Consider the following 21,898-nt stretch of genomic DNA (forward strand, 5'->3'; position numbering starts at 1 on the left):
AGACCAAACATAAGAGGGCAAAGTCACTTTAGACTTGATTTATTGTCTCACCCATCTCAATTTCATAACAAAACCCATCCCACATCCATGGAAGAACATATGAAAACAGTAGGATATCTGAAAATTTCAGTTACCTGTTATATATTAGGTTTGGCTAATGCCAAGCCAGTATTTCAGCATGTTATACTTAACATTACTCCTCAAAGAGTTCACTGTCTGACTCTGAATCGTTGACCTCAGTGTCTGGTTCATTGTGTACAGCATCCATCGCAGGGTCAGAACTCTGGACTGATTCTGGGGGGATCGAACTCTCGGGTATTGCTTTCTCTCTGATTTCGGGGTCCACTATCGGTTCTAGTTTTGGTGGTGGTTCCTCTGCCGGTATCAGGCTGACATCAGATATGGGTTCTGGATCAGTTGTGGTCAGACTGCCCAGCTCTGTGCTGAGGTCCACTTCTGGAGCAGCTACTTCTCTTTCAGGCAGCACAAACTCCAGAGGTTGCAGAACCATGCAAACATCAATGCAACCAAGACTGTCATACTTGTGTACTTGTGTTGGAGGAACACCTAGACAACAGGATAAAGAATAATCATGTCAGTTGATAGTGGGTTGCACTTTATTCTGAAAAGGTTTGATCAGGTAGCACAAAAAAAAGATGGTACAGTTTCATATAAAATTGTATGAGGGCTGTGATAGCATGGTATACCGAGTATGAGAGCTAGCTGCGCAGGGGGGAAGAGGACTTGGAGACAGCGGTTGAGGAAAGGCACCATGTCCTCTGCGAAGGCACAGCAGAACTGGACAAACAGCTCCTTCTCCCTACTGCTGAAGGCAGACTCCTCAGCACGGTGGAACACCAGGATGAGCTTGGTCACCTGTTGAAAGGAGGAGAAAGGGATAATACAGTCATGAAATGACAAGATACAATTCATTTGGCACTAACATGTCAACAGCATTTCACTTGGCTAAATGAACAACATTGCACACCCCAAAACACGTATCTAAATGGTAGCAGTCAGGAAAGGTAAAGTGCATATGTAGTAAGGCGACCTCAGACAGCAAGAGCGCCATCTATATCATATAAGAATTCGTAGCACAGCATCGCACCTTGAGAAGAGCATCCTCCAGATACTTGGTGACCTCTTGGGCTAGACCTATGGGGCAGCACAAACGCAGGTCATTGAAGGCAGTCAGGATGTTGTTGAGGAAGCAGGCCAAAGGGGGGAAGTCGAGAAGGGCCATGGGGGGTTGCAGGGTACCAGGCTGGGTACTGGGTGCCACAGGAGGAATGGTGCCACCCAACATGGAGGGCAAAGAGATCAGCGTATACATGTTCATGTCTTCCTGGAACTTGTCAACTGCCTCCTGGATGGCCTTGCGGAATGTATCTGTGGCCACTCGTTGAAACATGGGTGCCAGCTGTCCACGGAAGTCCGCCCCAACTCTGCTGAAGGACAAGCCGAAGTACATGCACTGGCCCAGCAGGGAATCAAGCCGACATCCCACCCCTCGCTGAAGGTCTCTATCCAGGGTCTCCAGGAACTCGGCCACCTTCTGCACAACCCAGCCATGGAAGATAGCGCTCTCGTTCACACCTTGGCCTCCAGGCGGCAGCAGCGGGTCCTCGTCAGAGAAGATAGCACGGTATTGGGTGATAATGTCAAAGAGGTGCACACGGCAGGCCTCAATGGTCTTGGTGATGTGGAAGTAGGGGTCATCATCGGGGACGGCGGCCAGGATGGAGTTCAGCCAGCTCCCACGAGCCTGGAGGAACTTGACTCGAAGCTCTGCCTCCTTGAAAACGTCCATCCTCCGCAGGTAGCCAATCACCCGCAAGCAGACAGGAAGTTGAGAGTTGCTGCGTAGCTGCTGCAACAGCTGGTTCAGCATGAGTTGAGCTGACTGACGCACCTCATGGACGATTCCCTGACCGTAAAATAAAGATCATAAAATTAGTGCAAACATGAAAAGTTGTTGACTAATGAGACATGTTAGTACTATGGTTAGACAGAGAATACTATGACTGTGCCTTCAGAGATCTAAACCTATTCCAAATATATGGCTGCCTCTTGTCTGCTATGCGACACTGTCAAAGAGCATTCCTTACTTGAATGACAGGCAGGGAAGAATGTTTCTTCTCCAATCTTTTTACATAAGCTGCCAGTTCCAGAGCCTCCTCATAGTAGCCGTTGCGTACGCAGGTGTCCATGAGCTGGGGAATCTCTAGAATTTCCAGGATCTCGGTGTGACGATTCAATGTGAGGCTGTTCATTCGCCGACTGACTCCGATCTCCTCTGCCTCCTTTATGAAACCCCTGAAGGTAGGGCAATAATCAAACAAGTTTATGACAAGTTTGTAACGATGGCACTAGTAAATGTTCGATTAGTAACCATTAGAGTGTGCACATCGATTTGACACATTGATTTGACACTAACCTGCATTTTTCACCAAAGCTGGGCAACTTGTCAAGGAGTTTAGAAACGCTGCTCTCCACACGACCAAAGTCCTTGTAAATCTCTTCCGTGCAGTCAGCTGTTCGAATGAACGTCTTGTAGTTCGAGAAGGCAAGCTCCCGGGTTTGCTGCAATATCTGAGCTCTCTCCTCCGCTAATCTCTCCGGCTCCCGGTTTAATTTCTCTACACCGTAAGAACTGAGCTCAGACAAGTATGCTGCAAAATCCGGATTGTCCCTCCAGTTATCAGGGAAGCTGTCTTTGAATATTGAAGCTAGAATACTCTCATCTTCCACGTCGACAGCTGCCATGTTTGTAATCTGTCACTTCAACCCTGCAACGGATTTCCCGCCCAGCAATTTAGTAAAAACCTTTAAAAATGACATATGTAACCACAATCAAAACGTGGAAAAGTCGATGTAAACATAATTTGTTTGTAGAATGTAGGAAACTGGCATATAAACTGCCGGAACTGCAGTCGCGTTGTGATTACGTCAGTAATTTGTGCAGTTGAAGAGGCGTCAACCTCAAAGGCTCAAAATACCTCAAAATACTTTAAAATGGCTATGATGCAAACCCATTCAAACATGTCTGCGCCAGTTCAAGGCACGGTTTTATGAAAACGTATTTGATCTTAAACCTTTGTATACGGCATGCAGCAGTACGTATTTAAAAGCAGCTGCTTTACCTACGAAGATACAATCCGGTACGCGTCACTGGCCAAAGAGAGCTCTCACTCTATTTCCGGGTTTGTGAGTTTTATTCCTTCAGAATAAAGCATAGTCTGTGAAGTGACCTAATGCGTTAATTCGCTGGTGCTAGCTCTAAAAACTAAAAACTATGGTTATATATGTTTATGATTTGTGAAAAGCAATAAAATAAACGAAATTCACATGACCACCACAACTGAACTACCAATACACATGTTGTTTGTAATGTATGAAACTTTGAAGCAGGCCTACCCAGGCCTACCCGTCGCTACGCTCCTGCTTTGAAGTATAATAGACTGGCATTGCTGCAGTGCTGTAACAGTGGAATGGAAGTGTACTACTGGTATTAACCTTGTTAACCCTCAACTAATAAAAATAAATAGTCTCAAGACATTTATTTTGAAATTTGGTTCTGAAATCAACCGGAAGGAAGATTCCACAACCAAACTGGTTCACCCTCTTACACGTGGTTGCGTTGCTTTCTGAAGACTACATTTGAGTTACGAATTAGTCAAAATGAGGCCGTTAACAGATGAAGAAACAAAGACTATGTTTGAAAAGCTCTCAAAATAGTGAGTAATTTGTCAACGTTAAATGCATTGAACTATTAGCTTGTTAGCTCCAGTCTAATGGAATAACGTAATTTATGTCTGTCATTAATGAGAAGTAGCCTACGTTACCCCCCCCCCCCTCCCCCCCCCCCCCCCTATGCTCAGCTGCATATAGCAGGAATGTATTAAACTTAGTTAGGTAGCTTCCAATATGTTCATTATCTTTGTTTGTACTCATGTGTGATTTCCTTCTATTCCTAGCATTGGCGAAAACATCAAACTCCTAGTTGATAGACCCGATGGCTCATATTGCTTCAGGCTTCACAATGATCGTGTGTACTACTTAAGGTAAAATAACAATAACCAAATGCGTTTTTTTATTTTATTGAAAGAACAGCTTAGCGGACCAGTTTCATGACCGTGGTGGCACGTAGTTTAATGTGTATGTCTACTCAATAGTGAAAAACTACTGAAGTTGGCCACCAACATCGCCCGTGAAAAGTTGGTATCCGTGGGTACATGCTTTGGGAAGTTCACCAAGACCGGGAAGTTCCGTCTGCACATCACTGCTCTCGATTTCCTAGCCCCCTATGCAAAGGTATGCTAAGGCCATGGATACTTAAGCACCTTTATTTTTGCCTTTGCAACACACCTTTCACTCATACACAAACAAAGCTTGTGGTAAACTACATTCTGAATTAACCCTGTCCATGTGTGCAGTTCAAAGTGTGGGTTAAGCCTGGAGCAGAGCAGTCCTACCTCTACGGCAACCATGTGTTGAAGTCTGGCCTGGGGAGAATCACTGAGAATACAGCACAGTACCAGGGAGTGGTGGTCTACTCCATGTCGGATGTACCCCTGGTGAGTCTTGATTTATCAGTACCTAAATAAACTGTCACTTTATTGGACAGACTGTAACTTGATTTACCGCTTTAATGAAGCTTGATTTATACAAGGCACTACGCATGTATCAATTTCTGATCAGAACAACTTTGAAGGAGGAAGTCTCATCGATATTTCCCCACATTAAGTTTAAAAACGTGTCTACTGCCAATAATTATTATTTTTTGTCTTTGTCAGGGTTTTGGAGTGGCTGCTAAGACCACTCAGGAGTGCAGGAAAGTGGACCCCATGTCCATTGTGGTGTTTCACCAGACAGATGTGGGAGAGTTCATCAGGAATGAGGACACGCTAACATAGTGGATCTTAACATCACTAATTGGACTGTCAATCACCATTATAAAATGCTGTTGGAGAGGGTGCTGTCCTTCCACCTTGGGCCAATACTGTTGGAGAGAGCTACCAGAGTACAGCTGCTGTCTTCAAATCCCATTCTGAATGTAAACTGAATATTTTGTGTAGTAATTGAGCAAATAAATACCAATTAGTTTGTTTGTAAATCGATATATTAATCCTGTGTAATGTTATTGTTCATGTGATATGGACCTAATAGTTTGAAATACAAAATCTGTCTAGTTGTCAATATATAACTTGGACTGTATGACTTAGTTTGTATAAATATGGACTGTTTGAGCAACATGTAAAATAACCCAAATCAAAGACAGTGTTGTTATTATTTGAGACCATTTGTGTGGAATGTACTGACTTGACAAACTTGTTTATTGTCAGACCACTGTACTGACATGCACTCTGGTGAAGGAAAAAACAGCCTGGTTGCTTTCAAATGCTACTAATAGAACTTAGTTTGTTCTTAGACATTTAAGTAAATACAGAAATCTAAGGAAACATTTATATCTTCATTTGCATAACATAAAAAAAATATTGTTTTATCAAATATAAATGCTGCCTGAATCCATATGTATGTACATTTCTGCTCATGTATTTTAACAAAACTAGTCTAAAAAATACCTGTACATACATCAGATAAAAATATAATAATTGAACGTTCATTACAGATTTCAAGCTTTATATGCCAAACAGAACCATACATTTCAAGAAGATCATTTTTTTCTTCCAAGATCTGATTATTCTGTCAGCCTCAGGGTTTCCCGTCAGGACCATCTTAACTGACATGAGTTTTCTTGTCTTTCAAACTTCTCCTTTCACGCTATATTTAGTTTCTTCATTGTCCTCCACCTGTCCTTGATGTTGACTGCAGTTCGATCGCCGAACGGATAAGACGCCTTGATTCTTTCCCAGTGGCCTTCGCCATAGCGGGCCACTCCTTTCCGTAACCACTCGGTCTCCTCAAGGGACCACATCTGCAACAGCGAAAACTTGACTCAACCAGACAATATTGAAAGTATGAGTTTGAAAAAAATAAAATAAATGCTCAGTAATTGAAAGCAATAACAGTTAAACATTAGAACGTGTGCTAAATTAGGCTTGGAGCCAAATGTAACAAACTCCGTCAGAGGTATCGGTCAAATGTTCACCCCGCACTGGGTTCGAACTTACCACCTCTGACTTCCCAAGCTCCATCACTACCAACTACGCCAACAAAAAGCTAGCGATTCCTTGACGCGGGTGGCCTGTTACATACCTTAGGAGTGAGTTTCACCGATACACACCAGCTACACAAACACGATGCAAAAACGTGGCTTACCCTCCTCTTGCCCCCTGAATTTCTCGAAGAGGAGCTGTCGCCTGACCCTTAACAGAAAACACTGATGTAAGTTTTTTTCAAAGACTATGTAACCTACTGTCATCACTAACAAATACACATAAACACAGACAGCTACAGAGAGATAAATTGTGTGTATAATTGAAATACCGTCTTTGAGAGGCGTGTTAAAGAGCGAGTCTTCTTCACTCCACGTAGTCTTGATTCCCTTTGCATGATTTAACAACTTTTTCCTTCAAAAGAAAAGAAAGCATTAAATGTTGGCACAACTACTCGATTCCTAGACATACCCACATTTAACACTATATAACCATTACAAGGTGAAGGACTTACTCACAGCAGAATGTTACAACCAGCAGAGAAAATCGGGGTCAAATGACTACACAGTGAATTTAGTTCCTAAACCTGGAATAGTCATGTCTTGTTTTGATGTTCTTTTTTCGTAACCTCTCATCAAAACATCAAAGCATTAACAACACCATCAAAACGTAATACTGTTTTAGAGTGTGTAAAAAAAATAAACCCTTTCAAATCAAACTTTAAGTTGTTAAAAAAGTTCACAAACCACTTATGGTGGGGGTCCCCCTTTTGAGGGGTGTGATTCTTCTGGGGGGTGGAACTTTTCTTGGCTTGTCTTTTGGGAGATCCATCTGAGGAGTCATCCAGAGCACACACGTCCACGTCACTTTCACTTGAAATCCTGCATGAGACAAGCACGGATTCCTTTGTACAGCTTGCGCAAAACACTGAATGACACTTGCATCCAACACGTAAACAAGGGAACAAATGTTTAGTTACTAAGGGCAATACCTATATACACGCTTTCTACTTACTCATCAACCTCGCTAGGGGCTGGTCGCTTGCGGTGCTTCCTGGTGGGTGTTCTGCAGGCTGGCTGAGAAGACAGGGGGTCCTCCAGACTTCTGGATGGTCCAGCCAGTTTCTCAAGCTCCACTACAGGTGGTTCCTGCTCAGAGGCCACTGGTTCCTGCTCAGAGGCCACTGGTTCCTGCTGGGACAATTGGCTGTCTGGCTCCATCACCAGCCTGGCCATAGTGTGCAGCTTACTGCGTTTCTGCAAGGTTCTGGCAACCTTCTCCTCTTCAGGGACCTCCTGCACTGTGGGGACAACCTTCACCAGGGGGACCTCCTGCACCATGGGAACAACCTCCACCAGGGAGTCTTCCTGCACCGTGGGGACAACCTCCACCAGGGGGTCCTCCTGCACCGTGGGGACAACCTCCACCAGGGGGTCCTCCTGCACCGTGGGGACTAACTCCACCAAGGGGTCCTCCTGCACCATGGGGGCAATCTCCACCTCTGTTGCTGGGTACTTGTTGGCTTGGAAAGCCTCCATTCTGCTGCCTGAGTCTCTTTGGGAAGGATCGTCCTGATCTGGCTCCGCATCCGAGCCCTCTAAGGGGCTGGGGGAAAGGCACAGGAAGAAGGGGCCTGATTCTTTTTTTTTCCCCTTCTGCCACTCGTTCTCCAGCCGTGCAAATGAATTTTCCTCCCCAAGCTCCTTGGCCAGAGCTGTGACCGCATCCACGACGTGCGGGCGATTCAGAAGAAGAGGAGGAGGGGCACTGCCAGAAATAGGGAGAGACATATAGTCAGGTAGTTGAGCGATTAGGGAATCGGGCTAGTAATCAGAAGGTTGCCGGTTCAATTCCCAGCCGTGCGATATAGACGTTGTGCCCTTTGGCAAGGCACTTCACCCTCCTTGCCTCGGGGGAATGTCCCTGTACTTACTGTAAGTCGCTCTGGATAAGAGCGTGTGCTAAATGACTAAATTTATATAGGAAGGGACAGGGGATGAGGAATGGGGAGAGACAAGCCGAGTTAGACATCATGGCCCATAAACTAAAACTGTTGCCCAAGGGAATTTGACAATGTGAAATGTTTTGATTCAATGGCATGATGTGTCTGTGATTCTACCTGGTGTCAGGCTTGTCTGCCGGGGGCTGTGGCAGATCCACGCTTGCATCTTGCTCTGTTGTGTTCTTTTTCTGCTCTGCAGCCTTTCTTCCCTCGATGAGCTGTTTTGCAACCTGTAATTCATAGGAGTCATACTGGTTTATTGGCAAAACAATAAGGGACTATATGTTTTTGGAAACACTGGGAACACAAATAAGGGGACAACAGTGTTTTAATACACTGCTGTAGTGTTATTCTAGGGCTCAAGATTTCCTACCCTGGACAGGAAAGGAACACTTTCAAAGAACAGGCTCTCACAGAACTGCACCATCTCTTCCCTGAACTGCTGGTACGTAACCTGCTCAAGCACGACATGCTTGTTAATCTTCTTGTTGATCAGGCCCATGAAAATAGCTTTCTGCAAAAAAATGAAAAATGTGGGTATGTTATTTGCAAATGGCTGATTTCTACATGCTAATTAAAGGCCTTGTTCACATCTGGCATGAATATGTATCTTGCGTGATCCGACCACAAGTGTACAGCTCTAACTACAGGTGTGAATGGACTCAAAACGCATTGAGGACGCATTGAGATCCGATTGCTCACGCCACATTTGGAGGTGGTCTGGAGGGGGCATATAGTCACACAGTGTTTGTAAATGTGTCCTGGGCCAGACTTTCTCAATCCTGGTGCTCAGGACACATTGCATTTCTTTTTTATGTTTCCCTCTTCCAACCCACTGGAATTTAATAAATGGGTCATTTCTGAGTTTGATAACAATCCATTCATTCGAACCACGTGTGTTGGAAGAGGGAAACGTTTCAAACATGCAGGACAGGAGGACCAGGATTGAGAAAGGCTGTCCCGGGCCACACTGAAGGACCACCTACTGTACTGATGTCAGATACTTAAATTTGTCTTGTCACCTAAAATGCGTGTTAATGCCAGGTGTTAACAGGGCCCAAGTGGTCTTGGCTTTATGAGTGAGCTTACCTTTCCCACCATGCCTTTGGGGAAGTATCTTGTTAAGGCTTCCTTTGCTTTGTCATACTGCTTGTTCTTGATACAGAGTATTACCAGCTATATGGCAAAACAAAAACACAGTCAATATATGTTATGTTCTAGACATGTAATCCTTTAAAGATTTACTTGGTGGCAATAATTGAACTTAGATTTTAATAACACAATTTGTTTCAATTCCAAACCTAGAAATTAGTTACAACCACTGTGGAGGTTGGCCACAGTGTCTTTGGTACACCCCACTCAGTTTCTCAGTCATTATTGTCTGTGTGGGTCTGAACACAGTGGAAAACTCACCATCTCCCGTATTGACTTGTGCACTTTCTTTAAATCTTGCTGACAAACATTTAAATCCTCACTGATGTTGTTCAATATAATGAAGGCTGATTCCAGTGGTGTAGCAGGCTCAGACTCAAAGCAACAGTCTGTGGGTGTGAGAACAAGAGTGGTAAACAGTGGACCCTTCCATTTAATTGCATAATAACACATTTGATAAATAGATCCGGTTCCATAACATACATTTAACGTCTTAGTTATTATTACTCGATGACAACAACGCTGTATCCCATGACTGCTGTACTACACCGTCTTCACAGTCCATGCACTGACATTAACGTTAGTTCTGCATACCCAGTCTTTCACCGTCATTAATCCGGGAGAGAAACTGCATTATTTGTATCTTCCTAGGCATGACATCGGTAGATTCAAGCGGACGAACCAACAGATCTGGAAAATATTGAAAAATCAATTAGGTTAGGCACTAAGGCAGTTGGCAAGCTCAAGAATAATATACTCAGTAATAGAATAAATTAGATGTAAGCAAGTGAACGGATAGCAAATGGGGTATTGCTGGCGTCAAAGGAATGGGAAAACTTGCCACCACTTTGCTAGCCACATTTCTTGTTGTGACGTGACTCACTTTGAAGTATGTCCCTGATTTCACAGAAATCTCTATACTTTCCATTTCTAAACGCACAAAGCGCCACTGATGTATAATAATCCACAATCCATCGATTGATGACACTTTCAACGATCATATTTCCGCCACTGTTTGTCACATCTCCTTCCATGTTTTCGTTTGCCGCCATACTTACTAACACAGTGTGACGAGGTGGAACACTGCTGAACAATATCCAATTTCGCTGATGTATAAGTCATATGGAGCGCCAACTCGCAATGGACTTTACACCAATCAACATGCCTTATTCCTTAGCTCTTCATCACTTACGTCATGACGCCCGAAAGCGAGAGAAAGGCAGTGGAAATACGAGCCAGATGCGCCATATACCGTTGGTTGGCTATTCTTTTTTTATTCATCCTTAGTTTTTGAGGGATTCTAAATTCTCGGACACAATATTACACGAAATAAAAGCGTAATGCCATTGCCAGCAGTGGCAAGGTCGCAACATAGCTAAAAAGCATTAGTCTGGTCTGCATTCTGTAACTGTTCTTAAAACAGCAACTTTATACAAAATTAGATTCTACCACAACTATCCAGTGTGTTAACATTGTATTAGGCTACTATGTATCATTTATCTCCAAATATAAAAAAAAAAAATCATTAAGACGGGAGAATGTATTCTTCTGAATTTATCAAGTTTATTATGCAAAATAACACATTATAAAGACAATTTGAGACATTTTAAAACAATCCATAATTCCATACGTGTTCATAATTAGCCTATAGATGAAAGTCACCCGTGAGACCCAGTTGTAAAGCTCAATGATGATTCTTGATCATAATGTCTGAATGCGTCTTCAGCTTCTGCCCTGGGTAAAGAAACATACTGTATATATGGCAACATGACTCCAAAGTTTAACTTACCCAAGATGGCATGTATAGCCTACTTGGCCGTGGGATATCCACAGATGGCAGGTCTACAACAAATACTTTAAACTTGTGTGGATAAGCTAACAATTCTCCCACACATGTTGACGATTCCCAACAGGAATCTTCTGAAACTCATTCATTGATATTCCATACAATTGTGCACCCTCAGCTTCTAGGAATAAAAGCTCTACAACTGCTCAGGTCTACCTTTGAGTCCATATGACAGATATCATTCAGCACTGCTCTCTCTGTAATGCACTGATCTCAGTAGATATATCAAATTGTCTCAGTATAGTCTCTGTTTTCCCTGCTACCCCTTAGTGCTAAAGTATAAATATAAAAATTAATGCCATACATTCTACATAGTCAAAATGAAAGATTCTTAAGATACTTTGTTGAGAGTTAACTAAACCAGAGCAAAATTAGATCCTCTTCCTCACCAGCCTCAGATCGGGGAGAAACAAGTTATGAAAACTACAATTAAAATCAATGGGTAAGATGCTTCACAAACATGGCATTCATGTCGATGAAATTGAACTTAATTCCATACAATCCTTTGTTCATTTGTTTGTTGTAAGTTACTGAATGGGTAAACAGTGTTTTATAAGCATAAAATGATATTGAAGAGAAGCCTTGGTAATAAAAGGCTGTGACACACTTATCCTGCAGCTTTTTATACAAAACGTTTACAATGACAAACAAACAAAAAAGTGGAAAAACCTAGATCAAAAGATAAAACCAAAATCCCAAAGGCAACAGATTCCTCTCTCTGGAATCAGTCTATGGGGCTTCTGTACAGTTACAAACACAATTCTCCATAGACTGCAGCTCCAAGCATCCGTAACAGGCAGAGATGCTCCATGATTGTCTGCAAATCCAGCTGGGATGTGCCAGGCTCCAGTTCCTAAAGGAGTTATCCATAATGTATTTGGATACTATATAGTGCACTTCAAGGCTCAGGGTGCAGGGCAGAGCAGTCCATGGTCAGGTCCTCTACAAATGGGGACCATCACAAGCATACACAATGTCCCTCTCCAACTGGTGCAAAGAAAGGCTTCAGGCCAACGCCTTTGAGTACTGATTAGTGCTTCATACCTACTATGCCCCCCCCCCCCAATCCTGTTTTTATTATTCCATGACCGCAGCTCATAAAAAATCTCAAAGTACCTCCTCCATACTCATGTAGACAGATATGGTACTTGTTTGTCTACATCAGTATGTCGAGGAGAGGACAGGACAGCCTCATCTCGCCCCTGTGTGAGCGACGCCAACTCAAAAATCCTTCCTTCTCAACCCTTGGACATGCCAGCAGGACAGTGGGATGACCCGTGAGCTGCACCCGGCCTCTGGCCCCTCAGACAGAGAACTCTGCCCCACCGTGGCGAGCACGTGTCATCAGAAGGCGACGCAGACGCAGGCCTGTGAAGGGGTTGAACCACAGCAGGGAGGGGGGGCCTCCAAACACGGCCCTCATCCCTTCCCAGCGGACACGGCGCTCCCAGGTGGGCTTCTCGTTCTTCAGCCGCTCGATCTCCTGCGACACACACACACACACATTATATCAGCGTTTTTAAACGCAGGATTGGTACCAGGGAGGTATTCCTCTCTGAGACACGTGCAGTTTCCTCTGTGCCATAAACAGCAAAGCACTTACAGACATTTAAACCCATGTGCCATTGCCATGGTGTATTCACCGTCACTTTCACTTGGCTCTAGTCTAGGCAGCTTGTGTATGCAGAGAGGCACTGTTGGCAGTGCCTTTGTACCCATGTATTCATGGGTACAAAGGGAGCTGGGAGGTCTGAATGATTAGCAGTTCAGTCACACTGATACATTTGTTTGGAGACTCAACAGTTCCTTACCTTTGTCATCTAGAAAGTGAGGGAGCAGTAACTGAAGGAGTGAGTCAGGCCCTGCAGTAGTATGACTCATCCTCACTATGAACTATTCTTTTTTCTGAAGGATGGTGGGAGAGGGAAGGGTGGGGGTAAAGGGTGTAACAGTAAATATGCAATGCATACTGTGGTCTCTAGAGGGAGGCAGGGGACAAATAGCTGACGAGTGCTTGTACAGCAAATGCATGTCTGCATCTATAGTCTGGTTGCATTTTTTCATTTTCTTTGATTAATTCATTAAAAAAAAAACTTTCATTCTCATATTTATTTTAGACCATATTTATGTAAAAATCTTGGGTGTCTTAGACCTTAGCACAGTATTGTGTGTGTGCCCTGATTGAGCTTAAATTTCAAGGCCTTCCCTGATTGTGGTGTGTATTTTTAGAGCGTGTTCCTGTGGGTGGCTGAGATGGTGTGTATGTGTGGTTGTTTACGAGATTTGTGAAGGTGTGTGTGTGAGAGAGAGAGACAGACCATACAGGTGTGTGTTTGTGTGATGACTCACCGTCTCATCGTTGCAGATCGAGTGGATTTGGGTCCCGAACATGACAGTGGTGAAGAGGAGGAAGAGGACAGCTTCCAGACAGAGGAAAATCATGAGCATGACCGACACGGACGGAGAGAAGTCGCTGCACTCTGGGGGATGGGGCAAATGTGATCTGATCAATACACCCGTTAGGACAGTCATAGAATCTGAAGCCGATACCACTCTGAAGTTCCATTCTTTTACAGCATTATGATTAACACCGTGACCATTGAGACACGACACATGATTAGAGTCAGCATTTCCTACAACACAACCAAAGTCACAACTCCTGTGCTGGGGTTTGACAGTTCACCCCCCATTTCCCCTGCTCCCTCCTGTGCTATAAACATGTGCTGTGCCTTGTCAACCTGGTGGAAGTCTATGTGTCGGATGAAATACTGTTCTCATCTACTGGTTCATGTCTCCAGACGGACCCACGAGGGAAGCTTAGATGGATGGTGGCTGTGAGGTGTGGCTGGCGTATTGCCCTTCTCTTACTTTCTCTTAGTTACTTTTCCTTTGAAGCAGGTGGTAGGAAGAGAAGTGCAACTCACCGTTCCACTGGACCTGGACACAGGTGAAGAAGTGGAAGACACTGAGGCCCAAGGCGTGGGCTGAGATCAAGGCTACATACATCTGCAGGGAGGCGGAGGGGGCAGATGGAATTGGGAGAGAGAGAGAGAGTCATAATGTGAGCGTAGAGGGAGAGGGAATACATCTAAAAAGAAGAAACAGCAGGGAGAGTAAAGGAAACAGCGATGGAGACTGAAAGACAAAATAATTGGGAAGGAAAAGAAAGAATATGTGCTAAAGCTGGCTCTCCCTCCACTTACAGTGAACAGCACAAAGAACTTCTGATTCTTCTCCCCTACACAGTTGTTCACCCAGGGACAGTGGTGGTCCATCTTGCAGATGCATCTCTTACAAATACTGGGGGAAAAGAGACAAACCACAGTGCTCCGTCAGGGGCCTGCCCGCCTGGCAGCTGATGAAAACATGTCCATATCTGTCTCAAATGAGCTAGCAAGCTAATAAACAGACACATTCCTTCATGGAATTAAATACACTGCAATAAAAAACATTCCGCAATTGCTGCTATGCTTGAACTGCGATGAGACATTTATTTCTCCATTAACAGATGATGAATTCGTCCACAGACAACATCAAAACATTGGTGGTAAAATGCAGGATTGTTGGCACAGTCCCCTGAGCCGTTTCAGGAAGTAAACCTCCTTATTAACCTCCCATGGAGAGAAGAGCCCATTTCCTCTCCTTTAATGTCACAGCTCAAATTGCTCCTCAATTAAACTGCTATTTCCACTTGTCAATAGCCCCCCCATTTGAGGTATTGCAGACAAATGAGAATCTAGATTGTTGGAGATGCAGAGCAACATGGCAACATGTGACACGCCCCTCTCATGTACATGTACAGATGTAATGTCTCACTTTCTAGATTAGTCACAAACAAAATACAAATTAAACAGAGCGAATGTACAACATGATTGACTAGATCAAACAAGTCCAAGAGGCAGTGTTAGTCCTAGCCAGTGTGTGTGGTGTGTCGTCCATCATGATGGGAGTCAGGTGGCTGAGCAGTGGAGAATCGGGCTAATAATCAGAAGGTCGCCAGTTCGATTCCTGGCTGAGCTAAATGACGTTGTGTCCTTGGGCAAGGCACTTCACCCTACTTGCCTCTGGGGGGAATGTCCCTGTACTTACTGTAAGTCGCTCTGAAAAAGAGCGTCTGCTAAATGACTAAATGTAAATGTAATGACGGACCTGCAGTGATGAGCCCTCTCAGGCTTGATGCTGCAGCACTTGGGGCATTTGTAGATGACCTCCCCTGGCTTCAGCTGCAGGCTGTCCATGTACTCCTTGGTGGCGTTGCCTTTGGGAACTGCACCCTGGAGGAGGAACCAGGAACAGAGGGAATGGAGCTGATTAGTAACATCACCACAATGATCGTTATTTAAAAAGATACTGCATTTGATTTTAAGATATCCTTACTGCAGTCATTTGGGAAAGGTCACTGTCACTGTAGCTATACTGACCCTTTACCACTCTAATAAAGGGTCTTTGCCTCTCTCTAATTCTCTCACTCTCTTTGACACCAAGAATGAAAGAGATGTGATGAGTTAAATGTTGTCAGATTGGCTTAACATCCCGGTGACAGCTCCCTCAGATGATACTTAATGAACAGCACATGATACAGTGATATCAAGTTAACCAAATGAAAGGAATGAATGTGTACCACATGTTAATATTTATAATAGTATAATGTTTGTAATATATATTAACATTTCCATTTAGGCTAGTGTATTTTATATATATATATATATATATATATATATATATATATATATATATATATAAAACCCTAGAACCCTTTTCTAATAGCGTTTTACTGTAGGAGTGCAGTGATCACGCTACAAGCTTCAAAGCAGCATGGCGGAGCCTTTCACTGTGAGAGGGTTGGTAGGGGGCAGGGGGATTAGCAGTGCTGACACTGATATCAGATTAACCTGCTCTGCCTTCTCTTTCTCCTCCCAACCAACCTATCACCGACATGCATGACCCCCCCGTCCACCACCTCCCAGCACTGACAAGTACAGGGAGGTACTTTTATTATTTCTCCCTAACCCTCGCCACACCCTCCCTCCCGCTCCCTTACCGGGTCAGTCAGCATGGCGCGCAGGTGCGAGCTCAATGCTAGCACGGCCAGCGAGTTGAAGGCTGCTCCATTGAGCAGCGAGTACCAGAAGCTCTTTCCAGGCAGCAGCATGACGAAGTTGACCACAAAGTTGGCGTAGAGCACCATGAACCAGGTCATGAAGGCACACACCATGCCACAGCTGTCCTGGATGAACCACACCTGCTCGGCTGCCTCCGCCCCTGCGGGGACCAGCCCCACCACGGCCCCTGCCTCCTCATCGTTGGCCGCCACCAGCAGCGGGTGGTGCTGCTCCATGTCGCGTAGACGCTGGGCTGATGACTGCATCCTACACCCTGGGCGGAGGGAAGGATGGAGGGAGGAAGACAGACAGAGAGAGACAGAGAGGGGGAAAGAAGGGAGAGAGGGTCAGAAAAAGACTGAAGACAAGAATGGAGAGAGGTGTATGGGAGGCAGAGACAGTAAAGCAGACAGCAGGACAGTGAGGCACACAAGTGTCTCAGTGATGTCAACATCCTTAACCAAGACAAAAGGCCAAGCCAGACAAGATTTTACACAGATAGTTTAGGAGTATAAATCCATTACCCAAACTAGTATAGTCCTTCCAGAAACATACAACCCCCAGGGGTAAGTCAACCTTATCCTTACCAGCCATAACCTACCCCCTCCCTTGCTGTACTGTGAAATAAGAGAGAGCATGGGAGATGCAAGGTATCACCCTCAATCCATTTAGATGGCTCCTGTGGCCCACTCTGGGAGACATCAGGCAGATAGGACGTCTTTGCTTGTGTGAAGGGCAGGGAGGAGTCGAGCAGTCAACGTGAGACGCTCCAGGAAACTGCCCAGAGATAAATGGATGACCTAGAACCTTAAGGGGGGAGCCATACTGAGGTGGAGGTGTGTGAGTCACAAGAACTATAAATAACCTCTGGACTCCCATGCAGGTGTCATGCTGACCTACCATGCTGTAGCTAGGCTAACCAAACTAGGCCTAGGTCCCCTCAAGGTATGGAAAAACAAGAACAGTCTCCAGCTCAAAAAAAACAGCAGCTCACGGTTTTATTTATTATTTACCCAAGAATCGGATTTCCATCCATGCGTCCATCATGCACTACCCAACAGCTTTGTGCACTTCAAAAGGGCTGTTCTCTAAATTTAGCATCCATCTAGCTTGCTATCAAATAGTTCTGCCAAGTAGAGGACAGGCCTCATTTGAGAGTTTCTACTCAGACACAATCAATAAACCACTCCAAAACACTGACGCCAACATTTGTCATTACCGAGGTAAGAGGGAGCAGCCGTGCCCAGACTGCCCTGCCAGCCAGGACCGTCCCAGCCTTCCTCCAAGCTTTAATTGAAACATCAAGCGGTTCGCTGATGTGTGTAATGCAGGGGTTAAGAAGTGTGAATGGTGTGGCATTGGAGTGTGCCAGCCTCTGATTCAAACTACCGCTGTCTGTTATGGTTTCACACCTGCTTATTAAACATCACCGCACTGCAAATGAACTTCTACAGGCTCGGAGTTCTCCAGGTTTATGAATACAAGTCAGGGGTGTTTCCTTGAGCGTGTTACCCATGCCTGATTCTGAAAGTGTCTCGAGGGTTCTGCTACTTTCTCTCAGGGCATTTAAATCAAACAAGACGTTTCCATTAATGCCCTGCTGTGCTGGCTCAGGGGGGCAGTCGATCTTCAGCTGACTAGGCTTGTCTGCAAATACCAGACGGCTCCAAAACCTTTTGTATAGTAGGAAGACCTGATGCCTGGTAGCTTGAGGTGTGGTTTCTTTGCTATATGGCTAGTAAATACAAGCCATTCCTTGACTTGACTGAAATACTGTAGAACTATGCACTTCTGATCATTTCCTTATGCACCATTTGTACTTTGCTTTGGATAAAAGTGTCTGCTAACCGAATAGAATGCCAATGTAGGACCTTTTAGCAAGTCGCATATCAACAAGGAGTGGTATAAATGCAAACTGGACGAGAACAAAAAGAACAGGGCCAGAATGGAGCAGGAGAATACAGAGGAGGCTGAGACCAATGAAAGCCGGATTTGAGTCATTTGAAAGAAAGACTACTGGCTGATGTCTCCAAAGCAAGGTGTTTGGTTGGAGTGATGAGATGTTGCTCTCTCCCAAGGCCCTAAGGACCTCCCTGATAATACCTCACTTTTTCAACTGACAAACATGATCAACAACAAGACAAACTTTATGCACTGGCCTTGCTGGATCCTATATAACTGCTATACAAACCTGCCCCCTGCCAACCCAGCCAGAGGGAAATGGGTCAGGGTAAATTTGGCAATCATCAAACCATGTAACACAAAGCTGGGGCGGGGGGGGGGGGTATTTTGCAGCTTACGGGTGCCAGCTCTCACATCCCTCAACCTACTGGGGTGCCGAAACATTCTGTTCAGGGTGAAAACATAGTTCAGTGTTTCCTTTAGGATTTTTCTCAGCTGATAGGCCATTTCTAATTCTGAAGCAGCAGCGGCAAAATGTACAACTGAAACACTGCAGACATTTTCATTTCACCAAATCCTCAACAGACACCCCAAAACAAAGGAGATAACCAAAACTTGGAAAGCCAAGTGGAAAAAAAGTAGTAGCCTATATAGTGGCAAGTGAACAACAAGTGTAGTCTTTTCTTCATTAGCTTAAGAGGAACTCCCAGTAGTGTGTCAGGTGGAGCACTAGAGTACAGTATGCCAGTATCTGAGGACCAGGTTCATCCTGTCTGCTGCTTTCTAACCTACTGCGAGCCAACGCCTGGCCTCAGCGCTGTTCGCCTGGGAGCCTTTCATTTACATAACATTTACATTTATTCATTTAGCAGACGCTTTTATACAAAGCGACTTCCAAGAGAGCGCTTTACAAAAGTACACAGGTCACTGATCATAACAACGAGATAGCCCTAAACATTGCAGGCGAAACATGAAGCATAGCATACATTGTGCAAAAACAAATAAGGTGCCAAAGAGAAGTTTCATAACAATGATGCCACAACTGGCTGCACAGGCACAGTGATCTGGAGGTCAAGCATAATGTATAGTTACTGGCAATTTATGGTGTTAAATCTATAATACAAACTTATCTCCACTTTTCCTTTCAAAGAATTTGAAAAAGCTGTCTCTGTCTTTAATGAAAGGAAGTTTGTGTGGCCTGGCTATAGCTGTATTGGTCTCCCTGGCCAGTGAAAGCTGGTCCATTAGGGCTGGAGCAGCTTCTCGTCCAGCTGTCTGCCCTCTCAGAGGGCACAGTGTAAGGGGCCTCCATGCCCCCTGCTAAACCCCTAAGGAGGCTACTGAACCAGGCCTGGCATCTCACCAAAGTCATCCTGGAAAAGGTCACCAGTCTGCCCTATCACCAGACTGCTGGTGCACTCCGAGACACTTAGCTGACAAAAGGGAAACTTAGCACAAGGGTAAGGCCACCAGTAGATAAACAAAACAGATATGTCTTTATAAAACACCCTCTACCTAGGCTGGGTTTGGCATCCTGGGTTTACATAACATTAACCCGACAAGGCCTAATTGTTTACATTTAAAAGGAAAGACCCTCAGGTCAGTCTGTGACTCACCTCACAGTCTTGTCCTCACAGCTGCATCTGGTCTACCATTGGCCAGATTTCAGGGAGGAAGGGAAGCTGTCTGCACCGCAACATCCAGATACCTGCATGTGTACACACACACACACACACACACACACACACAGACTCAAGACCAGTGCTTCTCACCCCCCCCCCCCCCCCCCCCCCCCCCACGGAAATGGAAACAATCCTGCCCATCCTAATATAATCTGAATCAAAACGAGCAAAATACTCGTCTGTTCCCCTCTTTTAGCGTTACACAACAGGACACATAAGAAGAAAGTGTTTCAGCATTGTGAGTGCCTTGCAGTGCATTGTCCTACCTACAATAGAGGAACATGAACTGCCAGATAATATCTGTTTACAGCTTCAAGTTTCAATACAAGACTTATATTGACCATTCAACTACTCTACCTCCTCCATGTTATTTCCCTGTAGAAAGGCAAACTCCTAAATGTAGCAATAATACCAAGTAAGACTGCCCACTATTGTGGTATCAATAATATAAGCACTACTTCCCTTTGATTTAAGAGAACTCAATGATTTGCAATAGTGGGCTAATCACCCGACAGTCACACCCCTGGACTGAGGCTGAGCTCGGCTAATTAAAACGCAGGCTAAAAACTCAACTAGTCATAGTGCTAGTCAAGTACACGCTCCACACAACCTTAAGCGAATTGCTAATCAAAACAGAAGTTTAACTATCAAGCTAGTTGTAAATGCTGCGAATCACGATCCTCCAGACAGAAACGGTTCTGCAGCAGCTGGAATTTCGACGTTAGCAGGCACCTACGGCTAGGTAGTTTAAGTAATAGGATTTGGTTGTACTTTTTTCACCTGTTAGCTACTAGCATAGTGAAAGAAAAGTGCTCTACTATTCAGGCAGGATCATCTCACTGTGTTGTTGCAGAGAATGCAGACTTACAACAATTAGCATTACAACTTGTAATACAAGTCGGTTGCTCGAGATCTTAACGTTACCACGGTGTTCCGCAAGATGACCATCTTTGCAGCAAGTTGCTCCTAACAGTGCCCAATAAGCAAGCAATGACCCTCCCTAGTGCTAGCTAATGTAAGCTAGTAATATGAAAACGGGCAGGTTAAGGTAGCTAAGCTAGCTACAGTAGGCTCCTTGACAGCAGGACAAGCTTGCATTGAAAACGGATTTTGTCAGTGGCTTCTTACCGCAGTATCCTTTAGTTCCAGGAGGGACTGTAATTGGACGTACTCAAAAAAGTACAAAGACGGAGAACCAATTAGGCTGATTACAAGATAACCATACTACACTAATTCCACACGCAAACACAACCTCCTCTGAGCTCACACTAACAGCTGAGTGTCTGAAAAGCCTTCCGGATTCTTTCCGCACTCATCTCTGATTTAGTATTTCTGTCTCAACAGCGTCACCACAAGGATGAAATTTAATCCAACAACTGTAGTAAATTGCTTCTCCACCTAGAGGCGCTATTGAACTATAAAGGGGCATTACTTCGTCCAGTAAGAGAACAAAATGACCATAGAGCCTATAGAGTTCCCAGTGTAATACGTACTATAACGAGTGTAAGTAAGTAGGTTAATCAATGTATTATAATTGACAAATGTAGTTTTTGCAAACTAAACTTTACTCATTGGAAGCCTACAGAAATGTTTTACTGACTGTATACACAGAAACCAAAAATTGTCAGGAGTATCTAGTCAGGTGTAAGGTGATGACAGTTTGTTAATAATGTGTTAGTGTCCAAGTTTGACATTACACTGTTGTTCTGACATTCTGACAATTTGTTTGTATTATAATACAAATCTATTGCTCTATCATACTCATCTTGTTTCTGTATTTTCCTGAATGTGTTTATGTAGTTCTGTACAGTCATTTCTGAGACCTAATTCATGCCTGAGTGAAGGTCTCCAAGTCTCCTGTGAGTGAGTGGAGATGGTTGTGGACTTCAGGAAGAACACAGCCCCACTCACCCCCATCACCCTGTGTGACTCCCCAGTCAACACTGTGGAGTCATTCAGCTTCCTGGGCACCATCCTCTCCCAGGACCTCAAGTGGGAACTGAACATCAGCTCCCTCACCAAGAAAGGACAACAGAGGATGTACTTCCTGCGGCAGCTGAAGAAATTCAACCTGCCAAAGACAATGATGGTGC

General features: G+C 44.4%; 4 protein-coding genes across 6 annotated transcripts; 1 reads left to right on the forward strand and 3 right to left on the reverse strand.

Moving 5' to 3' along the window:
• Positions 1–11: 11 nt before the first annotated feature.
• On the reverse strand, positions 12–3,190 carry cog8 (component of oligomeric golgi complex 8). The gene is made up of 5 exons (XM_047041750.1): positions 2,438–3,190; positions 2,109–2,316; positions 1,109–1,927; positions 708–876; positions 12–567 (listed from the first exon to the last, which is right to left on the reverse strand). Exons 1-5 carry the CDS (start codon positions 2,764–2,766, stop codon positions 194–196), a joined length of 1,899 nt encoding a protein of 632 aa, XP_046897706.1. The 5' UTR covers positions 2,767–3,190; the 3' UTR covers positions 12–193.
• Positions 3,191–3,578: 388 nt separating this feature from the next.
• Positions 3,579–5,120, forward strand: nip7 (NIP7 nucleolar pre-rRNA processing protein). The gene is made up of 5 exons (XM_047042461.1): positions 3,579–3,737; positions 3,978–4,064; positions 4,176–4,314; positions 4,437–4,577; positions 4,797–5,120. The coding sequence occupies exons 1-5, from the start codon at positions 3,682–3,684 to the stop codon at positions 4,914–4,916; spliced, it is 543 nt and encodes a 180-aa protein (XP_046898417.1). The 5' UTR covers positions 3,579–3,681; the 3' UTR covers positions 4,917–5,120.
• A 208-nt stretch (positions 5,121–5,328) lies between these two features.
• Positions 5,329–10,344, reverse strand: terfa (telomeric repeat binding factor a). 2 transcript variants are annotated; one of them, XM_047042460.1, is made up of 11 exons: positions 10,157–10,344; positions 9,868–9,963; positions 9,535–9,662; positions 9,211–9,297; positions 8,576–8,635; positions 8,239–8,351; positions 7,134–7,886; positions 6,866–7,000; positions 6,451–6,533; positions 6,283–6,329; positions 5,329–5,938 (listed from the first exon to the last, which is right to left on the reverse strand). In XM_047042460.1, exons 1-11 carry the CDS (start codon positions 10,323–10,325, stop codon positions 5,780–5,782), a joined length of 1,830 nt encoding a protein of 609 aa, XP_046898416.1. In that variant the 5' UTR covers positions 10,326–10,344; the 3' UTR covers positions 5,329–5,779. The 2 variants fall into 2 exon arrangements, with proteins under 2 accessions (XP_046898416.1, XP_046898415.1); XM_047042459.1 differs by having other exon boundaries at positions 8,495–8,635.
• A 478-nt stretch (positions 10,345–10,822) lies between these two features.
• Positions 10,823–21,119, reverse strand: zdhhc7 (zinc finger DHHC-type palmitoyltransferase 7). Of its 2 annotated transcripts, none has more exons than XM_047042421.1 (8): positions 20,934–21,119; positions 19,740–19,831; positions 16,161–16,495; positions 15,269–15,393; positions 14,323–14,419; positions 14,044–14,125; positions 13,469–13,599; positions 10,823–12,602 (listed from the first exon to the last, which is right to left on the reverse strand). In XM_047042421.1, exons 3-8 carry the CDS (start codon positions 16,485–16,487, stop codon positions 12,423–12,425), a joined length of 942 nt encoding a protein of 313 aa, XP_046898377.1. In that variant the 5' UTR covers positions 16,488–16,495; positions 19,740–19,831; positions 20,934–21,119; the 3' UTR covers positions 10,823–12,422. The 2 variants fall into 2 exon arrangements, with proteins under 2 accessions (XP_046898377.1, XP_046898378.1); XM_047042422.1 differs by lacking the exon at positions 20,934–21,119 and adding an exon at positions 20,674–20,908.
• Positions 21,120–21,898: the final 779 nt, after the last annotated feature.

The sequence above is a fragment of the Hypomesus transpacificus genome, chromosome 19 (assembly GCF_021917145.1).
Source record: "Hypomesus transpacificus isolate Combined female chromosome 19, fHypTra1, whole genome shotgun sequence".
Classification (NCBI taxonomy): Eukaryota; Metazoa; Chordata; class Actinopteri; order Osmeriformes; family Osmeridae; genus Hypomesus; species Hypomesus transpacificus.

Coding starts and splice junctions, on each gene's coding strand:
- cog8 (XM_047041750.1), bottom strand. CDS start 2,766: ATGGCAGCTGTCGACGTGGAAGATGAGAGTATTCTAGCTTCAATATTC. Junction 1,928..2,108: donor CTTCCCTGCCTGTCATTCAA/GTAAGGAATGCT, acceptor TTTTACGGTCAG/GGAATCGTCCATGAGGTGCG. Junction 877..1,108: donor TGGAGGATGCTCTTCTCAAG/GTGCGATGCTGT, acceptor TCCTTTCAACAG/GTGACCAAGCTCATCCTGGT.
- nip7 (XM_047042461.1), top strand. CDS start 3,682: ATGAGGCCGTTAACAGATGAAGAAACAAAGACTATGTTTGAAAAGCTC. Junction 3,738..3,977: donor TTTGAAAAGCTCTCAAAATA/GTGAGTAATTTG, acceptor TTCTATTCCTAG/CATTGGCGAAAACATCAAAC. Junction 4,065..4,175: donor GATCGTGTGTACTACTTAAG/GTAAAATAACAA, acceptor TCTACTCAATAG/TGAAAAACTACTGAAGTTGG.
- terfa (XM_047042459.1), bottom strand. CDS start 10,325: ATGGCGGCAAACGAAAACATGGAAGGAGATGTGACAAACAGTGGCGGA. Junction 9,964..10,156: donor AATCAGGGACATACTTCAAA/GTGAGTCACGTC, acceptor AATATTTTCCAG/ATCTGTTGGTTCGTCCGCTT. Junction 5,939..6,282: donor ATTCAGGGGGCAAGAGGAGG/GTAAGCCACGTT, acceptor TCGCTGTTGCAG/ATGTGGTCCCTTGAGGAGAC.
- zdhhc7 (XM_047042421.1), bottom strand. CDS start 16,487: ATGCAGTCATCAGCCCAGCGTCTACGCGACATGGAGCAGCACCACCCG. Junction 14,420..15,268: donor GAGAGGGCTCATCACTGCAG/GTCCGTCATTAC, acceptor CTTTTCCCCCAG/TATTTGTAAGAGATGCATCT. Junction 14,126..14,322: donor AGTTCTTTGTGCTGTTCACT/GTAAGTGGAGGG, acceptor GCCTCCCTGCAG/ATGTATGTAGCCTTGATCTC.